Source organism: Argopecten irradians, chromosome 4 (genome assembly GCF_041381155.1).
Source record: "Argopecten irradians isolate NY chromosome 4, Ai_NY, whole genome shotgun sequence".
Taxonomy (NCBI): domain Eukaryota; kingdom Metazoa; phylum Mollusca; class Bivalvia; order Pectinida; family Pectinidae; genus Argopecten; species Argopecten irradians.
In genome coordinates, this window is record NC_091137.1 from 34871698 (window position 1) to 34896499 (window position 24802).

A 24802-nucleotide genomic window follows, 5' to 3' on the forward strand; every position below is an offset into this window, starting at 1 on the left:
TATATTTCTAGCCAAATTTGGTTACATTCCATGCAGAACTCTATGACGAGTAGCGATTTAAAGTCTTTACCTCTATTTCCCCTATTGGGCCCCGCCCCTCCTGTCCCCCAGGGGGTCAGAGCCAAAATCTATACAAGTTCTGTTCCCCCTTCCCCAAGGATGTTTGTGGCCAAATTTGGTTACAATCCATGCAGAACTCTATGACTAGTAGCGATTTAAAGGAAATGTTGACGGACAGACGACGGACAGACGGAAGACGGACGCCGCGCCATGACATAAGCTCACCGGCCCTTCGGGCCAGGTGAGCTAAAAAACACAATACAAAACTATTTACAAGACAGAACTTCCATTGGTATCTGTTGCAACAGGGGCCTGTGATAGAAGAGAACTTAAAGTCAGAAACACATTACAAAACTATTTACAAGGCAGAACTTCCAATGGTATCTGTTGCAACAGGGGCCTGTGATAGAAGAGAACTTAAAGTCAGAAACACATTACAAAACTATTCAATAGGCAGAACTTCCAATGGTATCTGTTGCAACAGGGGCCTGTGATAGAAGAGAACTAAAGTCAGAAACACATCACAAAACTATTTACAAGGCAGAACTTCCATTGGTATCCATCTTCATACCACCTCCATTACTACAGGGGCCTGTGATAGAACAGAACCTAAAACCTGAAACATATTAGAGAACTAATTACAATGCATTTATACTTACATGATGATGCAAGCTTGGACAGACATGGGCAACACAATATGACTCCCAAATTCTTATTGTTATTACTTACCAGACTTCTGTCGTAAAAAAATAAACATGAAGAAATAAAGTAGGGATATGTATAATTTTAGGTATGAACTCGATCTTAAGGATATTTCATCAATGTTTACCTTTTGCAATGATGGCTTTAGAACAGCACAAGTTGTTCATACAGAAGGAATCCGGGCTACATATACTGGTACCAGTATTGTCGTCACATCTCTTAGGAACATCCCCCATCATCTCTGGCATGCTCCCTCCGGGACAATGACCTATAATAGTAAACATACACTTCAATCTCCTACCAAGTATAACTTTTTATACTATTGTAAAGAGTAGCTCTCCGTAAGTACAAACAAGATTGGGACTGGTCTCATACTGTTATAATTAGCTAGACTATGTCGACATTCACAAAGTAAAACTTTTCTGGGCCTCATTGGCCAAATGTTAATGTTCAATGCCCATATGGGGGAGTTTCCATGTACAAGTTGCTTGTTGGTTGATGGTTTTTCCCCTGGGTACTCCAGCTAAAGCTGTTACAAAAGCATAACATGATCTGGAATGAAGTCTTAATCCGAAGATTAATTTCCAAGGCATAATATGTCCATCCTTAGCAGATATGAATATGATAGCAGAACAGTCAAAAATGAACCTGCTGACAGATTCTGTTTGTTTTAAAATGATTAACACAACTAGATATATGTATGGCTGGTATCACTGATTTTAAAAATGGGTAAAAACTTTATTTATTATTGATATATTTCTTATAGATCTGGGCTGTTGGTATAGACTGTAAAGCACAAAGCCGGCCAAAGTGCCAATGCATGAACAAATATATTTAATATTAAATAATTCAGACTAAAGCTTCGCACCAATTTTGAATGTAGTTTTAATAGTGCTTTACATACCGGGGTAATTCACTATGTATATTTCATGTATATAACCACCCCAATGCTTATACAAAACACAGTTTGTATTAAAACTGGTGCTTCTTAAATCTCATTGAAAAAATATTCCCCAATGTCTGCTAAAAATTTAACAGAATGTCTGTGTTTGATATTGTAAGAGAATTGTATTATAAACATATCTACAAGATGGCTGCTTGCTGAACATGGATCTAGGAGATGTATTGTAAGAGAATTGTAATATAAACATATACAAGAGGCCCATGGGCCTTAACGGTCACCTGAGATAGAATATATAATGAAACAACTAATGAAACAAATTAAAGACATATAAACACTATATGCTTGGCCTTGAAGTTGGTCAGTAATTTATAAATTTGATCTTTTTAGACTATGAAGAGTATTTGCTTCCATCAAACCTGTGAACTTAGAGGTATTTTTGAAATTTTAATCAATTTGACCCTGTTTGGTCCTGTCCCTCTGGTCCCCCAGGGGGTCATCGAGGACGGATATGGATGTTAAAATGCTATATCTTCGGCTAATAATTCTAATCAAGTTTGACTAATTTCCTACGAAAATTGGGCAAATAATGTTCACAAATATGTTTTTCCTATATAAACTAAAGTAAACTTGACCCCTCCCCAGGGGGTAACGGGAGACCCCAAGATCATATAATTCACAGAAGTCCTTTCCATCTATAATTATTTGATTCTACTATATCCAGAATTTTAGAAGATTTTTGAAGTTTTAGCCTATTTGACCCTTTTTTAGCCCCCCCCCCCCTGCCCCCAGGGGGTCGGCCAGGACCAATGTGGATATGATATTAAAATGCTATCTCAGGCTAATAATTCTAAACCAAGTTTGACTCATTTCCTATTACAAATGACCAAATAATGCGCAAAAATGTGTTTTCTCAATATAAAGTATAGTAAACTTAACCCCCTCCCCAGGAGGAAACTAGAGACCCCAGGGTCATATAATTAACAATTTTTGTAAAGGACCTTAAGACCTTTCTATCTATGAAGAGTATTTGATTCTACCACATCTGTGAGTAGAGAAGAAGATTTTTGAAATTTTACTCAATTTTACCCCTTTTGGCCCCTCCCACAGCCCCTGGGGGTGGGGACCATATAGTTCACAATTTTGATTGGCCTTATGCCTTAGAAGGTTTTGCGCAAAATTTCATTGAAATTGCTTCAGCAGTTTTGGAGAAGAAGTCGAAAATGTAAATTGTTTACGGACATACGACGGACGACGACGGACAAAAGGCGACTAGGATAGGTCACTTGAGACTTCGTCTCAGGTGACCTAATAAAAGTTGACTGCTTGCTGAACATGGATCTAGGAGATGTTTTTGTTGTTGATTTAAAACATTTAATCTCTATTGGCCTGTTTGTACATTGATATGTTTTTTTAGATTGTGTATTTTCAGTGTATGCTCTTTTTTTATTTATTTCTTTATTTGCATTCTTTTGTTTGTTAGAGTGTAGAACAAATTAATTAACTCTGTGAATATACTTTGGTACAGACTCAATGGTAAAAAATAAAAAAAAGTAATACAACATCTCAAGTAAAAAAGCCATATATCCATTAACCATGGCAATGTACAGTTGAAGTACAGTGAACTTCGATTGTCAAGAAGTCCGTCAGATCATTGAATCTGGACTTTGTAAAATCGAACAAGAGGTTTTTTGTCTCGATAAATACAAGATAAGCATGTCATCAACAGCTTCTGGACTGAGAATAAGTAATACAGATACATTTCTCTTTGAGTAATACAGAATACTTTGTACAAAGTGATATGTTGTACAAAGCGACTTCGTAAATACAGGATTTTATTACATAAGATTATACAGAAGCTTGATTTTTAAGACAATGTAAAGTGTAATACTCATTAAATTTTGACTTTGTGAAATGTGGAGTTTACTGTAGTAGCATTACACTGAAAACAAGGAGCCACAAAGCATGGCATTATCCCCCGCTCCTCGCGTTGGTATGAAAACCCAAATACATCAAGGTAAAAGTAACAATTATTCAAGAATAACTATAAATGTCTCTGAGTATTGTAAAAGTGAAGAAAAAAAACCAGCAGCAAGGTAACAAAAAGAAATAGTAATCTGATATATACAGAAAGTTTCATGGAGCTGCTTTGAACGGTTTTGGAGTTATAGCACGGAAACAAAAAGAAACAGTAATTTGGCATTAACGGAAAAAATTCCAAAAATGGAAGGTTCACAATAGCAAAAGGCTAGAACTATGGCACTTGTCTGATGTATACAGAAAGTTTCATGGAGCTGCATTGAATGGTTTTGGATTTATAGCCCGGAAAAAAATAGAAACAGTAATTTGGTATTTTTTACTAACTTTCCATAGTAACGGAAAAAGTTCCAAAAATGGAAGGTTGGCAATAGCAAAAGACAGAACTATGGCACTCGTTATGATGTATACAGAAGTTTCAACGAGCTGCTTTGAACGGTTTTTGAGTTATAGCCTAAAAAAGAATCTCGAATGGACGGAGTGCCAAATCAATATCCCCCGCAAAGCGTGTCGCGAGGATTAAATCCCCAGTTTACTTTGTGAGAAATAAGCATAACAAACTTTAACTATCAAATTCCAGATGGCAGCCCATGGCGGCCATTTTGTTGACCAGATCGATCACAAAACGCATTTATGCACAACATAGAGCCTAGGGGATAAACTACATATGAAATATTGAGAAAGATCCCATTCAGTTCTTTGTGAGAATAATAGCAGATATTTTTCTTTAACTATCAAATCCAAGATGGCTGCCTGGTGAGCATTTTGTTGACCGATCGGTCAAAAAAAGCATTATGCACTACTAGGAGCTTAGGGAAACCTACATATCGAAATATGAGAAAGATCCCTTCAGTACTTTGTGAGAAATAGCGATATTAATCTTTAAGTATTAAAATACAAGATGGCTGCCTGGTGGGCATTCTTGTTAACCGATTGCGGTCCAAAAATGCAATATTGGCCTCATTACTAGGGCAATTGGGGGACCTACATTCGAAAATCTTGAAGGAATCGATCCCTTCTGTACTTTCTGAGAACCAAAATAGCGATAACACACTATTTGTATTAAAAATACAAAGTTGGCTGCCTGTCGGCCATCTTGTTAACCGAATTGGTCCCAAAATGCAACTATGCACAACTATCAGGGCCCTAGGGGAACCTACATATTGAAAATCTCGAGAAAGATCCCTTCAGTACTTTATGAGAAATAGCGATAACAAACTTTAAGTATTAATACAATCCCAAGATGGCTGCCTGGAGGCCATCTTTGTAACCAGATTGGTCCCAAAATGCATTATGCAAACCTAGGGTGGGGGGCCCCTAGGCGGAACCTACATATGAAATTGTCGAAACGATCTTCTTCAGTACTTTCTGAGAAATAGCGTATAACAAACTTTTAAGTATAAAAATTCAAGATGGCTGCACCTGGCGGCCATTTTGCTTAAGCCGATTGGTCCCAATATGCAATATGGCACAACTAGGGCGCCTAGGTGGGAACCTACTATGAAATTTGAGAAAGTCTCCTTCAGTGCTTTCGGTATGAAATAGCGATACAAGATTGTTAACGGAAACGACGGACGAGAAGGACGGGACGGAAGGACGGACGGACCACGGAACAAAAAGCGATTGGAATAGCCCACCATCTGATTGATGGTGGGCTATTACACGAGCAAGGTTCTAGGTTAACAAAAAGAATTAGTAATCTGATATTTACAGAATTGTTTCATGGAGCTGACTTGATACGGTTTTGGATTTATAGTCACGGAAACCAATAGAAAACAGTAATTTGGGCATTATGGAAAAAATTGAGAAATGGAAGGTTAGCAATAGCTTCTGAGTAATAGCGATAAAAGAATGTTATCGGTACGGTAGAGCGGAAGGAGGAGGTAGACGGAGGACCACGACAAGCGATTTGAATAGCACCATTGATGATGGGTGGCAAAAAACCAGCAGCTAGGTAACAAAAAGTAAATAGTAATCTGATATATACAGAAAGTTTCATGGAGTGCTTGATACGGTTTTGGAGTCTATAGCGCGGAAAAAATGAAACAGTAATAGGCCATTAATGGAAAAAATTCAAAATGGAAGGTTCGCAATAGCAATGGCAGAATTGGTCATTGTTGATGTATACAGAAAGTTTCATGGAGCTGCATTGAATGGTTTTGGATTTATAGCCCGGAAACAAATAGAAACAGTAATTTGGTATTTTTTACTAACTTTCCATAGTAACGGAAAAAGTTCCAAAAATGGAAGGTTGGCAATAGCAAAAGACAGAACTATGGCACTTGTATGATGTATACAGAAAGTTTCAACGAGCTGCTTTGAATGGTTTTTGAGTTATAGCCTAAAAAAGAATCTCGGATGGACGGACGGAGTCCAAATCAATATCCCCCGCAAACGCGTGTCGCGAGGATTAAAAAAAGTTTTGGCCATGGGGAAGAATCATATTTTTTCTCACAGCAATGAATTCTAGAAATCAGGCTATTCTGCTGTTATTTTATTATCAAAACTTGATCTGATAAATGTCAGAGTTTTGAACTGCAGGAAATAAGCAACCAGAGCACTGGTCAGTATAAATAAATCAAAGGGAATAAATAATCACACATTTTTTAAGATTGATTTGGTTATCATATAGTACCATTTACTTTATATAGTACCATTTACTTTAAATGTATTTATTTACTTATCTGTTAGCACTATTCACGGTGTCTTTGAAGTGCTAATTTATGTACCACGCTTAATTTTGTAAAAGGGTATTTCTAGTATTGAAACACCGAATTGTGCTAATTTTTATATCCGTGCTGATAAATATGTTCACACTTGTGCTTAAATTTGACTGTGCTAAAAATGTATGTTTACAGTGAAAATAGGAAAAGGTACTGTAAACCAGCTTTTTTTCGTGTGCGATTTACTTTCGCAAATTTCACGAAAGTTTATCTCAAGAAACTAACATCTACATCATCGATACTGAAAGAAATATCTTATCATTTTTTTTTAAAATCTGTGAATGCTTATCTTCACAAACTTGTTAAGAATAGTCGCAAAATTAAGAAGTCGCAAAAGAAAGTTGATTAATTGATATTTCTATATTTGGTTTTTGAAATATATCAACATTGTAAACCATGGAGTGGTATGTCTATGAAAGGAAAACAATGTGTGTAAATATAAAGTTAAAATGCCGCATGTGGGGGTTATAAACTGACCCATATGGGATTTGTGACCCAGATATAGAGGGCTTGTGGTAATATTTCATTTCCACCGATTTTATTGATAATAATCAATAGGATTGGGCAACAGGCTAAGCTTATATGTCAAGGTATCTTAACCATTTGACCCCTCACATGTAATACTTTAACTCAGTAAATGAAAATCTATAAAATATTTTTACATGACATTGAATGAAAGTAATAAATTTTATTAATACAACATATTGACGTGATCATAAAACAAGAGAGGCCCAAAAAAAATCATAGACATGGATATTACAATGATCATAGCAAAATATTTTAGGTTGTAATAAGATGATTTGTTATAATCTCTATCAGTAAGTTTATATATTGAAATCTTATAAACAGTCTCATAATTGACAGATCGCCAGCTTTTTGCCCCGACATTGAATGGAAATATGTTTGTGTGTGAGCACGAGGCGTGACTACATACTGCTTGGCGCTCGGTCAATGGAAAAGGAGCAAATCAACCGTAAATAACCTAGATACTGACCATCAGCTGGAGCATCAGTGACCTTTGGATCCTGTGGTGTTTTCACCGTAGATGGGCCCACCTGTCCATCGGTCAAACTAATCACGGCCAAGCACAATAACACAACTTGATACATATTAACTGTCTAAAGTCCTTGGTGTGTCACAAAACTCTGTAGAAAATCAGTCCACCTTTCTTGTTGTTTAACAGCAGTGAAACTGACACCTGTGTTATGACATTTTGTATAAAACTCCCTGTGTTAAAAACCAGTATCGATTAATGCCGTTAGCTGGCAGGTACCCAGGAATAGTCTTGATAATTTATCTATTTTAGTCCACAGCTAACTAAATGATCAGTGAAACCGTCTACGGCACTAAAATCGACAATTCTTTCTTCGGCTACTTTCTGTTTACATGACCACAGATGCTATTGAAGTGAATCCTGTTTGCAGATATATTTTGTTAAAATAGCTGGACTATTACATTAACGTTCATCAGACACGGCTCCCACAAGCCCAGATGACTTCAGCTGCCAATCAGAGCAGAACACCAATAGTTTTTTATGTACGATGTAATACTAAATGTTTGAGGTGGTACAAACAATCTGGGAGAATGCTGGCGATTATAATGAGCAGTTGAGAATTTTTGTCTGCTATATAACCGTCTCTAACCCTATCATCAATGGTGTGTATGAGTAATGGAGCAGATCGTGACAAGCAGATACTCTGCATCATCATTTCTATTTATAAAGAATTTTAATTCTTAAGGTACTTTATCATAGTAAATAAAGCAAATATTTACCAATTTTCACTAACTTAAAAGATGATTTTATATTTTACACATGTCTGACAACGAAGAACAATGCACAACAATGAAACAAAACAAGAACAGCAATCTGATGGCTACAACTTTTACTCCACTACCAGAAATACCCCTTATATATGAGAACATGGTAACCCAATGTTTCTCCATTACTTTCCATATAAGTACCACTCAACAGCATGCCCAAGGTAAGATAAAATGTCTTTTTAACCACTTAAGTTTACTTATAGAAGTTGCATAAGGTTTGCTCCACCGCTGACAAATGGTATTTTTTTCACTATCAAAAACAGGATCAGACGATTTGGTAAGTTACTTATTTTACACCATTACCACCATTGGAAAGTTTGAGCTTCTAATTTTACTTCAAGATAAAAATATTAGAAATGATTAATTACATCCCGAAAAAATTCCGTGGCACTATGTTCTATATAGAATGAAGTTCTGACTGCGCATGCACCAAAAGCAAAATAAATTATTTTGTATTATTTTTGTGTTAATTAGACATATATATATACACGATTAAACACCAATTGTTGTTCTAATGGTGAGTATCATTTATGGTCTGTCGGCGGTGGAATATCATTAATCGCTCACCTGCAATCTGGTAATCATGCATGGTTCATACTTAAAAAATAGATTAAATAAGAATTTATATCATCCCTAAGCACATTAGAGGCCCCTTTGCCTCTTGGTTATTAAAAAGAGGTCATTTAAAGATTTTAGCCTATTTGACCCCTGTGACCTTGAATGAAGGTCAAGGTCATTCATTTGAACAAACTTGGTAGCCCTTCATCCCAGCATGCCACAGACCCATTATCAGGTCCCTAGGCTGTTTGGTTATTAAGGAGAAGTAGTTTAAAGATTTTAGCCTTTTTGACCCCTGTGACCTTGAATGAATGTTAAGTTCATTCATTTGAACAAACTTGGTAGCCCTTCATCCCAGCATCTCACAGGCCCAATATCAGGTCTCTAGGTCTTGGTTATGAAGCAGAAGTCTTAACAAGATATTTCAGTCTATTTGACCCCTGTGACCTTGAATAAAGGTCAAGGGTATTAATTTGAACAAACTTAGTAGCCCTCTATCCCAGTATGTCAGAGGCCTAATATCAGGTTCCTAGGCCTCTTGGTTATGAAGCAGAAGTCTTAACAAGATATTTCAGCCTATTTGACCCCTGTGACTTTGAATGAAGGTCAAGGTCATTCATTTGAACAAATTTGGTAGCCCTTCATCCCAGCATGCTATAAGTCAAATTTCATGACTCTAGGTCTCCAAGTTTGGTTTTTTGGAGAAGAAGTTATTTAAATGGAAAGTTGACGGCGGACGGCCGGACGACGGACGCTGCACCATAGCATAAGCTCACTTGCCCTTCGGGCAGGTGAGCTAATAACACTTGTGTCCTTGATTGAAGGTCAAATTCAAAGTCTAAGCTATCGATGCAGCCTGCCCAATATACATGCCATTTGTTTATACATGTATTAAAAGTAACAGACACTATTACTAATAATGTTTAAAAACTTAGAAAAACTTAAAAAACTTAGTAGATCTTCACCTCAAAGATGCTAATTAATGCAAAACATTAAGATTAAGTTGAAATATATATGGTATAAATTTAAATATTAAGAAGTTACCATTTCAGAATACATTTATATATGACTTTTGTAAACTTAACATCAAAGTTATTCAGTTATATTATTTAACATAACAGCCATGCCCGTTACATTATGTTACAGGACCAATGATTACAATGAGTCACCAGACATCTTAGTTATTGAGAAGTTACTTGAGAAAATGTCAAATACATGTATATAAATTCAGCTGAATTGACCACTGACTCAATTCTGTAACATTTGATACACCTGGTAATTTAGCATTAACATAATTCGTGATGAGACTTTCTAAAGAATTCAATGCTTCAATGATCTTCTTTTATAACTCATGGGATGGACCATGGTTTATGGAGTAAAAATACTACCTGGCAATTTACATAATGTTTAAATTTGGAAGGACCTTTTGAACTTTTTAAAATGTGTTTCAAAAGTCATATTTATTTATACATATCATACAAAATTGAAGACAGTATCTTTATTCTTTAATTCTGAACTATTACAGGTTATCTAAATCTGAACTATTACAGGGTAAGTCCTACCTCCCCACCCTCACCCCTATACCGTACCCTCACCACTACACCTTCCCCACCCCCTTCCCCAGCACATAGCCTACAAACATCCTTGGCATGCTGCATTCCTCATCCTGATATATCCTGTATCATTCCCTTCATAACCCCTAGCCAGAAAATGTCCTTCAACAAGGACAAAAGTAAAGATTTAAAAACACTGTATTTGCATTTGAATACATTACATCTGCTGTATACACGGAAGTTATTGGCCCGTGACATCATTACCATTATCAACAGTACATATAATAGCAAAATGTGTACACAGACCCATTTTCATGATCATGCAGTAATAGGAATGTGTCCTACATTGTAAACCGATTCATGCTTACCAAAGAATCGTGCTAACCTACAAATCACTGTCACGATTTAGGCTATAAAAAACTTCTTTGGGAAATCCCTTCAGGGAGCATTTGGACATGTGTTTAAAAATTGGATATATATGGTTTTTATTTCAGAATTGATAATTCATCTCAGCTTAACATTATAGTGACAATGAATACTCACATTAGTCTTTACTGATGGCAATAATCAATACATTCTTTTAACAAGTTTTTGTTGAAATAAACGAACGATACATTTTCCAATAAATAATGACTAAATGAAATAAGAGTAACTGAGAGCCTATATATCAAAACCCAAGGTCAGAAAAACACACAAAATTGTCACTAATTTTCTTCATCTTATACAAGAGGCATGTGGGCCTTAATCGTCATCTGACTATTGGCACAATATAACATCTCAAAGAATATAGTAGTGGCAAACAATTCAGGCAATACAAAGAACTCTTTTAATAGAAGAAGTTCAGGTTCTGATATATTTGATTAATTAGACCATGAATGAAGGTCCCTTGATCCTCACCATGCTACAAGTCCAATATCCAGTCTCGGACTCTTAATTATTCATAAGTAGTTTAAAGATTTTAGCCTATTTGACCCCTGTGACCTTGAATGAAGGTCAAGGTCATTCACTTGAACAAACTTAGTAGCCATTTGTCCAAGCATGTCACAGGCCCAATATCAGGTCTTTAGGCCTCTTACTTATTCATCAAAAGTTGTTTAAAGATTTAAGCCTATTTGACCCCTGCGACCTTTAATGAAAGTCAATGTCATTCATTTTGAGAAATGTGGTAGTCCTTCATCCCAGCATGCCACAGCCCCAATATCAGGTGTCTAGACCTCTTAGTTATTCACAAGAAGTCATTTAAAGATTTTAGCCTCTTTGACCCCTGTGACCTTGAATGAAGGTCAAGGTCATTCATTTGAACAAACTTGGTAGTCCTTCATCCCAGCATACTACAGGCCAAATATCAGTACCCAGAGCCTCCGGTTATGGAGAAGAAGTTGTTTGAATAAAAAGTTTACGCACTGCCAATACACTGGTAGTTGCTGAGGGTAATAGAATAATTGGCCATACCAATAACAACACATACAGTGATTTATCAAGACATGTGCAAAAATGGAATTCGCACAGCTAAGAATATGGTTAATGAGCGCTGTTTGACAACAGCAAAAAATTGCCCCTGGCATGTAGCCTTTAAAAACCTAAGAGCTGAATCACTTTTGCCCATCAGGCCTCTTGAAAAATCCCAAAATTCTGTTTCCAACCTTAAAATGAGGATTGCCTATGTCCATAACATGCAATCATATTTCAAAGCGAAAATCAATGTCAGTTGTGATAGAAAGAAAGTAAAGAACACATTGGACCCTTGGGCTTCAAAGAATCCTTACAGTTCTAATTCTTCATCCTTAAAATGTTTGTCTATTTGAAAACCAACACTTATATAATCCAATATTAATGAAGATATTGATCTCAACTGTTTGAGATGACTGTATTTCACAATTTGCACCATTCATGATTATCTTATACTTTCTCAAAGTTCATACAGACTTGGCCATGCTAAATTTAAGGATTTTTCCAGGAGTTTCAAGGATATTTTTCATTTTTTCCTGGACTAATTTTATAGCTGTCTAAGTAAAAATGATAAGATTTATGCTGTATATTTATGTTTGCTTTTCACATTTTAAATTGACTGTTTCTTGTTTGAGGACATTAGCAACTGTGTTGGTGTGGTGGTAATGTCAGTAGGCTTATGTTACGTTCAGAACGTACAGATGATTGTGGTATACTTGACGATTCATTTGTCTGGGCCTTCACCACATTTAGTTTATAATGCCTTCACATCGATCCTGTCACATATGATATCACGTTAATTATCTTTAATTACGTTTAGACCCTTGTCCAGGTATCTTAGAGCAGATTCATCCATGTTTCACCCAATTTAGAAAGGTCCTCAAATGTATCACATAATATCTTCCATCTCATTTCCTCCCCTGAGAGTTTATCAAACATATACATATAAGACACAAGCATTACAGGACCCTAACAGTACTGTACGCATATGGCCGATTTCGTAACAGGGGAGATAATCATTATAACAAGAGGCCCAGAGGGCCTGTATCGCTCACCTGATTTCAGATACAGAATGAAACAAAGACATGCATATAAACACTATATATTGGCCCATCAGGCCCTTGAAGTCAGTCGGTGATTTTATAAATTTGACTTTTTAATCTATGAAGATTATGTGAATTCAGAAGAAAGACTTTTGAAATATTATCCATTTTGACCCCTTTTGGCCCCACCCTCTGGCCTCTGGGGGTCGGCCAAGACCAATATGGATATGATGTTAAAAATGCTATCACAGGCTAATAATTCTAACCCAGATTGACTAATTTCCTATGAAAAACTAATCAAATAATGTTCCTAAATGTGTTTTTCCTTTATAAACTATAGTAAATTTGACCCCCTCCCCAGGGGAAAATCTGAGATCCCCGGGACCATGAAATTCACATTTTTTTGTAAAGGGCCTTAAGACCTTCCAATCTATCAAGAGTATCTGGTTCCATCAAATCTGTGAATTCAAAAAGAAGATTTTTGAAATTACCATTTTGACCCCTTTTGGCTCCGCCCCTCTGGCCCCTGGGGGTCAGCCATGAACAATATGGATATGATGTTAAAATGCTATCTCAGGCATAATAATTCTAACCCAGTTTGACTAATGTCCTATGAAAAATAGGCAAATAATGTTCATAAATGTGTTTTTCCTATATAAACTAAAGTAAACTTGACCCCTTCCCCAGGGAAACATGAGACCCTAGGGTCATATAATTCACAATGTAGAGGACTTTAAGACCTTTCCATCTATGCAGAGTATTTGATTCTACCAGTTCCAGTATTTCAGAAGAAGATTTTTAAAGTTTTAGCCTATTTGACCCGTTTTGGTCCCATCCCTAAGGCCCCTGGGGATCAGTCATGGAAAATTTGTTGCTAAGATTCAACGGCCATCACATAGGATAATTCTGACAACAATTGACTAATTTCCTATTTTAATGACTAAATAATGCTCAAAAATGTGTTTTCCCTATATAAACTATTGTAAAACTTAACCCCCTCCCAGGGGGAAACATGAGACCCAAGGGTCATATAATTCACAATTTTCATAAAACACCTTAAGACCTGTCCATCTATGAAGAGTATTAGATTCTACCATTTCCAGTATTTAAGAAGAAGATTTTTAAAGTTTGAGCTTATTTGCCCCTTTTGGCCCCGCCCCTCTGCCCCGAGGGGGGTTGACCAGGACCAAATATAGATATATGATATCAAAATGTTATCTCAGGCTAATAATTCATATGTCTCACAATTTTTGTAAGGACCTCAAGACCTTTCCATCTATGAAGAGTATGTGATTCTACCATTTCCAGAATTTCAGAAGAAGATTTTTGAAATTATAGCCTATTTGACCCCTTTTGACCCCCGCCCTAAGGCCCCTGGGGGTCAGTCATGGGAAAACTGGTTAATAGGATTCAACAGTCATCTCATACTGATAATTCTGACAATATTTGACTCATTCCTATTACAAATGATCAAATAATACTCAAAAATGTGTTTTCCCTATATAAACTATAGTAACTTGACCCCCTCCCAGGGGGAAACGTGAGACCCCAGGGTCATATAATTCACAATCTTTTTAAAGGACCTTAGGACCTTTCTATCTATGAAGAGTATGTGATTCTACCATTTCCAGAATTTCAGAAGAAGATTTTTGAAGTTATAGAATATTTGACCCCTTTTGACCCCGCCCCTAAGGCCCCTGGGGGTCAGTCATGGAAAACTGGTTAATAGGATACAATAGCCATCTCATATGATAATTCTGACATTATTTGACTCATTTCCTATTACAAATGATCAAATAATACTCAAAAAATGTGTTTTCCTTATATAAACTATAGTAAACTTAACCCCCCTCCCCAGGGGGAAACCTGAGACCCCAGGGTCATATAATTCACAATTTTTTTAAAGGACCTTAGGACCTTTCTATCTATGAAGAGTATTTAATTCCATCACATCTGTGAGTGGAGAAGATTTTTGAAATTTTAGTCAATTTTACCCCTTTTGGCCCCTCTCATAGCTCCCTGGGGGGTATTTCACATAATATCTTCCATCTCATTTCTCCCCTGAGAGTTTATCAAACATATACATATAAGACACAAGCATTACAGGACCCTAACAGTACTGTACGCATATGGCTGATTTCGTAACAGGGGAGATGATCATTATAAAAATGAACTATAGGTATCACACCATAATTGTTATATAGCCATGGTTCATGTAAATCTACATTATATATCTTAAAATAAATATTGAAATAAAAACAGCATTGTAGGCTATTTTTTTTATATGAAACACAATCTTAATTTTAAATTCAAGGAGTATTTGTGTAAATTCAAGGATGTATACCAAAAATCCAGGACTTTTCAAGGACATTATTTGATTTTGTTGATTTTCAAGGAGTTTCAGGGAGTCATAGCAAATTCCAGGAGTTTTCCAGGACCTGTCCAAACCTTTTCTCGATCCATTAGGCCTCTTGACATTCTCAAAATATTTTGTTTTCTCCATTAAAATGATTGTCCATACACATTTACAACACTGAGAATCCTATATCAATGTAGACTTTATTGCTAGTTTTAAAGGAAAATTAATGTACAATTTGTCAAAATCCATGATGACAGCCTGTCAGCAATGATGTTTTCCGATTGCTCCTAAAATTTAATATGCACAAAGAACAAAGATAAAGCTACATACGAAGTTTTGCGAAAGACTTCTTCTGTTGTTTCTAAGAAATAGCAGTAGCAAGAATTCTCTATAGATAGATGGCTAGACAGATCATAAGCGATTTGAATAGTCCACTATCATCTATGAAGGTCAAGATTACATTGTGACCTTGACTGGACAGCCGTACCCCTGAGTGTATGACTGTAACATGACTGACATTGTAACATGACCTTGACTGGACAGTAGTATCCTAAATGTATGACAGTAACATGACTGACCTTGTACCATGACCTTGGCTGGACAGCAGTACCCTAAATGTATGACTGTTAACTTGTAACATGACCTTGGCTGGACATCAGTACCCATAAATGTATGACTGTAATATGAATGACTTTGTAACATGACCTTGACTCGACATCAGTACCACCAAATGTATGACTGTAACATGACTGACCTTGTAACATGACCTTGGCTGGACAGCAGTATCCTGAATGTATGACTGTAACATGACTGACCTTAACATGACCTTGGCTAGACAGTAGTATCCTAAATGTATGACTATAACATGACTGACCTTGTAACATGACCTCGGCTGGACAGCAGTATCCAAAATGTGTGACTGTTACATGACTGACCTTGTAACATGACCTTGGCTGGACAGCAGTATCCAAAATGTATGACTGTTACATGACTGACCTTGTAACATGACCTTGGCTGGACAGTAGTACCCTAAATGTATGACTGTAATATGAATGACTTTGTAACCTGACTTTGACTGAACAGCAGTACAAAAGCTTGATGTATGACTGTAACATGACTGACCTTGTAACGTGACCTTGGCTGGACAGCAGTATCCTGAATGTATAACTGTAACATGACTGACCTTGTAACATGACCTTGGCTGGACAGCAGTATCCTGAGTGTATGACTGTAACATGACTGACCTTGTAACATAACCTTGGCTGGACATCAGTATCCTAAATGTATGACCGTTACATGACTGACCTTGTAACATGACCTTGGCTGGACAGTAGTACCCTAAATGTATGACTGTAACATGACTGACCTTGTAACATGACCTTGGCTGGACAGTAGTACCCTAAATGTATGACTGTAACATGACTGACCTTATAACATGACCTTGGCTGGACAGCAGTACCCTAAATGTATGACTGTAACATGAATGACCTTGTAACGTGACCTTGAATGGACAGTAGTATCCTAAATGTATAACTGTAACATGACTGACCTTGTAATGTGACCTTGGCTGGACAGCAGTATCCTGAGTGTATGACTGTAACATGACTGACCTTGTAACATGACCTTGGCTGGACAGCAGTACCCTAAATGTATGACTGTAACATGAATGACCTTGTAACGTGACCTTGAATGGACAGTAGTACCCTAAATGTATAACTGTAACATGACTGACCTTGTAATGTGACCTTGGCTGGACAGCAGTACCCCTCCACACAGTGATGTGTTTTAGACCTGCACTGTGAGACTGTAGAACTCATGTTACACTTTTTCGGTTCCTTATCCATCCTCTCCACTAGTCCACCAAAAGGGCAATAGTTCCCTGGAATGAAAGTTCATTCGAATAAAAAAATCTACTTCATTAAAATAACTAAACAATATGGTTAGTTAGGACTAATTTACATTTCATGCCCAATTAGTGTCTATTTTCAGAGTTTATTTTAAAGGGACATGAACCTTAAATAATTTGTTCTGTATGCTTAGATATGGTTTTCAGATGTTTATTGAATATTTTATTACAATGATTGGTTATCTAAAACGACAGGAAAACGTGGGGAACACCTTCCTCAAAAATGATAAAAATAGACCCTCATATTCTATTTTTGGAACACAAAACGAAAGCTGGCCGGAAGCGAGGTTATAATGAACAACAAACTTGCTGACATGACAAGGAATATTAGTTTTCCACATTTTAAGATTATTATCGCTTTACCCACGTTTTTGACCCACCATTTTGTCTACATTCATTTAATTTGTGCAGTGCATTGTGGGAGGTCATTAAAGTTCAACACTACTATACTATCGTTACAAAATTCGACCGGGCCGGTTCAAAATACAGAAAGATGGAATTTCCATTATAATTATTTTATTTGACACATTTGCACAATAACTGATATATATTACTTAGTAAGGTATCTGACACGCCTTAAATAAGTATTTTACTTAAATTTACATGGTTTATTTAGGTTCATGTCCCTTTAACGGAATCAAGTTATGAAGTTTTACTTTGAGCTTGAACGGTCTAGCACACTGATTAAGTCGTGCAATCACCATCTATAGAAAACACAATTAGTGGAATCATAATTCAGCACAGCAATTCTAGCACAAACGTACTCTCTAAAATAAACTAACCACTAAAATATGTATGTATACAGTGTCAGCCAGGTTTCTGGTCATGTGGGGCAGTTAAACTTCTATGTGGAACTAGAAATGTCTAATTTGCGAATCTACTTACCATTTTTAGGAGTGACTTGGGGGCAGCATTGGTTGTTTGTACAGGAATACGACACTCTACAAGAATTTGTGTCGTTGCTGTAACACATACGATCTTGATTGTTCAGTTGTTCGGCTACACCGCCATATGGACAGAAGCCTGAAAAAAAATAGGAGCGGGAGTAAAAACATCTGATGTATTAAACAGAAACATATATACATAGAGATTGGGAACTCCTTCTTTGTCTTTCTTTACAGCATAGTGACCTCCGGTTTATAGGCATTTTCCCTTGCCTAACTACAGTGGAACCTCCCAAAACCGATCATGGTCGGTGTATATTATTTCGGCCGGTTTAGAGAGGGTTCGGTTTGGAGAAGTGAACCAAATACCGATCATCACGATCCGGATTTAATCGATCGGAAGTCGTTTTTTACACTAGTGCACCGCAGGTATGCCTTGTGTTCGTTAAAACCGACCGATATTGATTGTTAATGTGAATGTTATCACAAAAGAGAGAATAATACGTTTAAAAGGAATGGATTACAGCAAACTTGACTTTGTTACCGCTTATAAACGTAGTTTAGTTAGTTAGTTGCGTGAATGTTCTTGGGGATGTTCTCGTCTGCAACCTACATACGACCGATCGCTTCCGGTTACGTCAAGAATCAAATTATATGGTCTAATTACACGGTGATCAGTCGATGCCAGTCATTATATGACGGCTTCTTCATACAGATAATTTACGTTATCCGACAACTACATATGTAAATAAAAAAACCGTGTGATTTGAATACGAAACTTTCTCTTTATTACTAGCTCTGCTTGTTTTCCTTCAGTAAACAAACTGCATGCACATGGTAGACCTTCGTTAGATATCTAAACAATAGACATGATTAAATAATTACACCACCATCTCGGGTATAATTACCGTGTACCTATAGCCTTCACATCTGTATACATGCATGCAACAACTATGGTACAGGTACGTGTGTATTTCACGGTCGGTTGATCTGACCTCAATGCAATCTATCGGTGTCGCTCAGGTAAGGCCGGTTTTCAGAAGTGTATTTAAGTTACATTTGACTATTTCGATCTCAAAATCGGACCGGTATTCGGAATTGGGAGGGATCGGTTTTGGGAAGTTTTATATACATGTACTATTAATAAAGAGGAATTCATTCCGTACATGACATCCATGTTCGGTTTCTAGAGGTGATCGGTTTTGAGAAGGTTCAGTTTTGGGAGGTTCCACTGTACTTTTAAGTGTGTTCTTTTAAACATATTTTTTGCATCAATACAAACTTTTAACATTATATCAAGGTTTGATATGACAAGTTTTCTCGATTAAAATGATTTTATATGATTTTTGAAAGCAAAAAAATAAGCAATTTTACCTGGTTTTTCGAAAAACAGACATTCAAAACAAGAAGCGATTTTTATTGATAAGTATTCAAGTTAATTTGTTTTAAAAATTGTACTCCCAGTTACATCTGCCAATAGTAAAAATGGTGCAGTTGCCAATCTCTCTAATATAGATTTCTGTATTAACAAATCATTATAATGATATCTAACTTGTTTGAGGTTGTTGGTATAAATCTTATCTCTTGATCAAAATGAGGTACAGTGAACTTCACCGTGAACTTTTAATGGACAATAACTCAAAACATCAAAGACAAAGAAAGAATTGTGCCAGTTTTTTTGTTGTTGTTTTAACAGACACCTCATAATAAACAATCCTGTTTTATATGAAGGTTATTGAATTAATATCTTATCATCAATTAAATCATGAACCATCACAATGAGAAGTATAAAAAGTCAATATCTTTATTTAAGGTTTCCTCAATGTTAAAAGTTTAAACCTACTACTCACCACTGAAGGTGACCTTCTGAGGACAACAGTAGCCACCATCACACGCGTACATCCCTCCACCATCACATGTCTTATTAGAGTGACACGTCCGTGGGCGCCTGTCATGGTAAGCAGGTTCTCCGCCGTTAGGACAGGCACCTGTGCCAACAGACAACAGTAATGGTGAAATTTAATTTTTTCCTTTATGTATAGATATTTATATATATATTTTTTTTGCTTTTCTTTTTTGTGTCATTTAATATCAGTATTATTGACAATTTATTTTTTATGCTTAAGATTTTTGTATAAACTATACAGAGGAGTTTGTCCATAAGTTGACCTTAGCAGTTATACAACATTAAACCCAATAATACATTTCTGTATGAACTTTATCAAGTAAATGACTGCAACTTGTAACATACATCATAGGCTATATAGACCAGACAACATGATGAGGATCGTTGAGGTATAATACATCTACAGAGGAATCTCTATAATATGTACTCTTGTATCCCTAGACCAAACCATTTGGATTGTGAACTTTCCAGACAGACAGACTCACTTTACTAAGTCAATGATCAAATCTGTTCCCCCAATATATCTGTCCAGATTGTGAATTTTCTAGATTAGCCGCATCCGGATTATTCCTGTGTCTATCATTTAGAAATTTTTATTTTACCTTTGTTATTACCTAAACCTCTTACCTGTGTACATCTTTGCTATCAACCCTCTTACCTGTGTACACCCTAATTGGACAGCAGTATCCCGCCTCGTTACACCTGTATCCTGCTTGAGTACACGGTTTCTCGTTTGAACATGTGACATTTTTATCATCATCCATCAAAACATTTCCTCCATTGGCACAGCCACCTGGGAGTGACAAAGAAGTAAAATATATTGAATGAAAATATGGAGAACACGACTGTCACAAATAATTTGAAGGTGGCTTTATCAAGTTTTTTTTAATACTTGTGTATCTTATTTACAAGAATTTTTTGCTCCAAAAATGCTTATTCAATGCTTTAAAGACTCAACTTTCTCTAATAGAGAAGTTTTCACCGTTATTTATAGAATTTAACCTGTAATTGATTTCTACCAAATACAGTCAACCCTGTCTAAAGAGATCACCTAAAGAACCAAGAAAACAAATAGTCTTTATGGCCAAGTAGTCTTACTGGGCGAATGGTGTTGAAATTGAACATTTAGAATATTTTAGTGGTCTTAATCAGCAGGTGGTCTTTCTACAGAGGTGGTCATTAAGGCAGATGTGACTACTGAAAACACACTTATTTTAAAGGCAGTTTTATTTAAGTGTTTTTCACGCTGTCTTTGACACACTCATTTATGTATAGCACTTAAATTTGCAAAAGAGTATTTACGGTATTTTGAACCACCGATTTGGCTTATTCATATCCGTACTAATAAATCCTAATTATCATTTTTCACATTTGTACTAAAACTTGACAGTGCTTAAATAAGTATGTTTGCTATATTCAAATTAATGAAAACTATTTACCTGTGAAGACTCTGACAGGACAGCAGTGTCCATATTGACACTTATAATTCGACCCACACATTTTATCATGAGAACACATTCTCACAATACCATCCATCGTCTCTGGGAAGGCGTCACCTGCACATTTACCTATCAGAAAAATAAAACAGTCAAAGCTCAAATCCTAACTAAAACATAATTTCTATTCATCTAAACATTTTTGTCAAGTTGGAATGTATGGTTGATGTAATGTTATTATTACACAGGCAGTGAAAACTCTAGCATGATGTTTAAACTGTCACATTCATCAGACAAAAATCATAAATTCCGTAAGGCCAAAAAAAAATCTGTTTAGAGTTACATTGGCAAAAAAAATAGGGTAGGTAGGTGAGGATTTCATTATTTTTTTTTAGTGTCTTTCACTCTAAAAAATGGCCAGAACCGGAGTCTGAGATCGAAATCCAGACTTTTGATTTTGTTTTCGTAGAAAAGTGGGGAAAAAAATAAGGGTCGGGGGTAAAAAATTAGGGTCAGTCGGGTAACACTAAACAGACATATTTTTTTTTTTGGCCTTAGTACATAATGTGACAGCATACTGAATTCTGATTGACTACTCACATTGGTAGTATTTGCAATAGTGCCCAGGGAAACAAGCACTACTGAAGTGGTACAAAATTGAACTTGAATGTATTGTGACGTCACCATAACAAGACGTTATTAAAAAATTGCGCTGCGACCGAGAGGTCAAGATGACAGACATATGCTGTTGTGTGTGGGAATGGAAGCAAATGTGGGAAGACAGTTCACTCATGTTCTATATTGATCTACTTTTAATCTTCGTGAAGATGAATCCCGTTTTAAAGAATCACAGATTTCTGCGACAATTCATATGTTAATGTAATAATGCGATGAAGAAATGAAAGGTAGCGTTGCTAGTTGTCGGTTGACATGCTTCTGTTACGTTGACATAAAAACGGGTCTCGTGTGAGGGTGATGTACTAAACCCTTTCGGCTCGGGTATTATTATTCCATCCCTCCACAACACTATGAGGCAATAGTGCCCTTTCAACCAGGTCATAATAGAAAATAATGTAAATTAACAGACTTAAATTGTAATAAAGTAACTTATTTATGAATTAAGTTGGAGCTTTTTGTTTGAGAAATCAAAGCTGACTACCTTTGCAATACCTATATAGGAAATTAATTAGATATGGTGTCATGGTTAAAAATTAAAGCACTTGGTCGGGATCATGTCAGGATCATTTCATGCAAGTGCCAGCTAAATCACACTGGCAAAACTTGATTTTATAATATTTGACCCCTGTAAGTTCGTCATTCATTTTCACAACTTTGGTAGCCCTTTATCTCAGCATGCTACTGGCTGAAGATGAATACCCTAGGCTAGTTTGAAGAAGTACTTAAAAGATATAAGCCTAATTGACCCCTGTGACCTTAAAAGAAGGTCAAGGTCATTTATTGCATTAATTTTGATAATCCTTCATCCCAGCATGCCACAGGCCAAATATGAGTACTCTGGGCCTTACTGTTATTGAGAAGAAGTTGTAAACAAAGATTTTAGCCTATATGACCTATGTGACCTTGAAAGTAGGTCAAGGTCATTCATTTTCACAACTTAAGTAGTCCTTCATCCCAACATGCTAAAGTCCTAATATGAGTACTCTGGGCCTTCCGGTTATTGAGAAGAAGTCGTTTGAATGAAAAGTTTACGCACAACGCACAGCGGACGACGACGAATGGTGCATGATGACTATAGGTCTTCCTGACCATTTCGGTCAGATGACCTCAAAACTCACTCTCAGTCGAGAATTTCTGTGGACAACAGTATCCATCCTGACAGCTGTATCCTGGTGTTACACAGGGAGTGGTCCTGTTACACATACGCGTTTCTCCTGTCTTCATCTTGTCTGGGATTCCATTAAATGGACACATACCAGATTGTACAGGGACAGGACAACAACGGTTATTGGTACACATGTAGCTTCCTTGTCCACAGTCTAAATCTTTGTCACATGATTTATCTGTACCATCCATCTGGGCTGGCATACCACCATTGGGGCAGGGGCCTGGAAATATACAATAGGAAAGACTCATCTAGGCACTATTAAGCTGTGTATAAGCTAAAGATACAAATTCAATGAAGAGCATTAAATAGTTGCCATATTAGCTGCCAAATCATTTTGCAGCATTAGATTAAAGACTGAGGAAAATGTTACTAATTTCTAATCCAGACCTCTATATCAAGAACCCAAACAATAGGTTCAAATATGTGTAGACTCTTAGTTTAATAATAATAATATTGGCTGTCATTATTTTCTTTCAAATATATTTATAACAGCATCCCATATACACTCCTTCACTCACCACTGAATGTGACCTTCTGAGGACAACAGTAGCCACCATCACATGCGTACATCCCTCCACCATTACATGTCTTGTTATAATGACACGTCTGTGGGCGGTGGTCATGGTACGCTGGTTCTCCACCCTTGGGGCAGGCACCTGTACCAAAAGAATTAACATTAAATAAATTAGATATTTTCAGACCTTTTCATAAATTTGCTTCTCTCGAAATTAAAATCTTACAAGTAATTTTTTAATGTTTACATGAAGAATAATGCAGGATCTTCTTTATTGGGCATGATGGGTAATAACATGAGACAGGAGTCTGTGAAAGAGGTATCAAATACAAAAATATCTGTATTTTACCTTCATATACTTTAGCTGGACAACAGTAACCATCACTACAAGTATATCCAGACTGGGTACAGAGTAATGTCCCCTTACCTCCATACACTTTAGCTGGACAACAGTAGCCATCACTACATGTATATCCAGACTGGGTACAGAGTTATGTCCCCTTACCTCAATACACTTTAACTGGACAACTGTAATCATCACTACAAGTATATCCAGACTAGGTACAGTTATGTCCCCTTACCTCCATACACTTACGCCGGACAACAGTAACCATCACCACAAGTATATCCAGACTAGGTACAGAGTTATGTCCCCTTACCTCCATAAACTTTAGCTGGACAACAGTAACCATCATTACAAGTATATCCAGGGTACAGAGTTATGTCCCCTACTTCCATACACTTTAGCTGGACAACAGTAGCCATCACTACAAGTATATCCAGATTGGGTACAGAGTTATGTCCCCTACCTCCATACACTTTAGCAGGACAACAGTAACCATCACTACAAGTATATCCAGACTGTGTACAGAGTTATGTCCCCTTACCTCAATACACTTTAGCTGGACAACTGTAATCATCACTACAAGTATATCCAGACTAGGTACAGTTATGTCCCCTTACCTCCATACACTTTAGCCGGACAACAGTAACCATCACCACAAGTATATCCAAACTAGGTACAGAGTTATGTCCCCTTACCTCCATAAACTTAAGCTGGACAACAGTAACCATCACTACAAGTATATCCAGGGTACAGAGTTA

The 24802-nt window shown here is 36.6% G+C and overlaps 1 protein-coding gene across 1 annotated transcript in view; it reads right to left on the reverse strand.

Annotated features, from left to right (window-relative positions):
* Positions 1 to 24802, reverse strand: part of LOC138321440 (uncharacterized) — a 79279-nt gene that overhangs the window by 36845 nt on the left and 17632 nt on the right. Inside the window, exons 20-27 of the mRNA XM_069265137.1 lie at positions 23703 to 23840; positions 23135 to 23404; positions 21342 to 21470; positions 20561 to 20695; positions 19847 to 19984; positions 17998 to 18135; positions 16939 to 17085; positions 890 to 1030 (exon numbers count right to left, since the gene is read on the reverse strand). Of these exons, the coding sequence (XP_069121238.1) occupies positions 890 to 1030; positions 16939 to 17085; positions 17998 to 18135; positions 19847 to 19984; positions 20561 to 20695; positions 21342 to 21470; positions 23135 to 23404; positions 23703 to 23840 (1236 nt within the window). The remainder of the gene's footprint in view (positions 1 to 889; positions 1031 to 16938; positions 17086 to 17997; positions 18136 to 19846; positions 19985 to 20560; positions 20696 to 21341; positions 21471 to 23134; positions 23405 to 23702; positions 23841 to 24802) is intronic.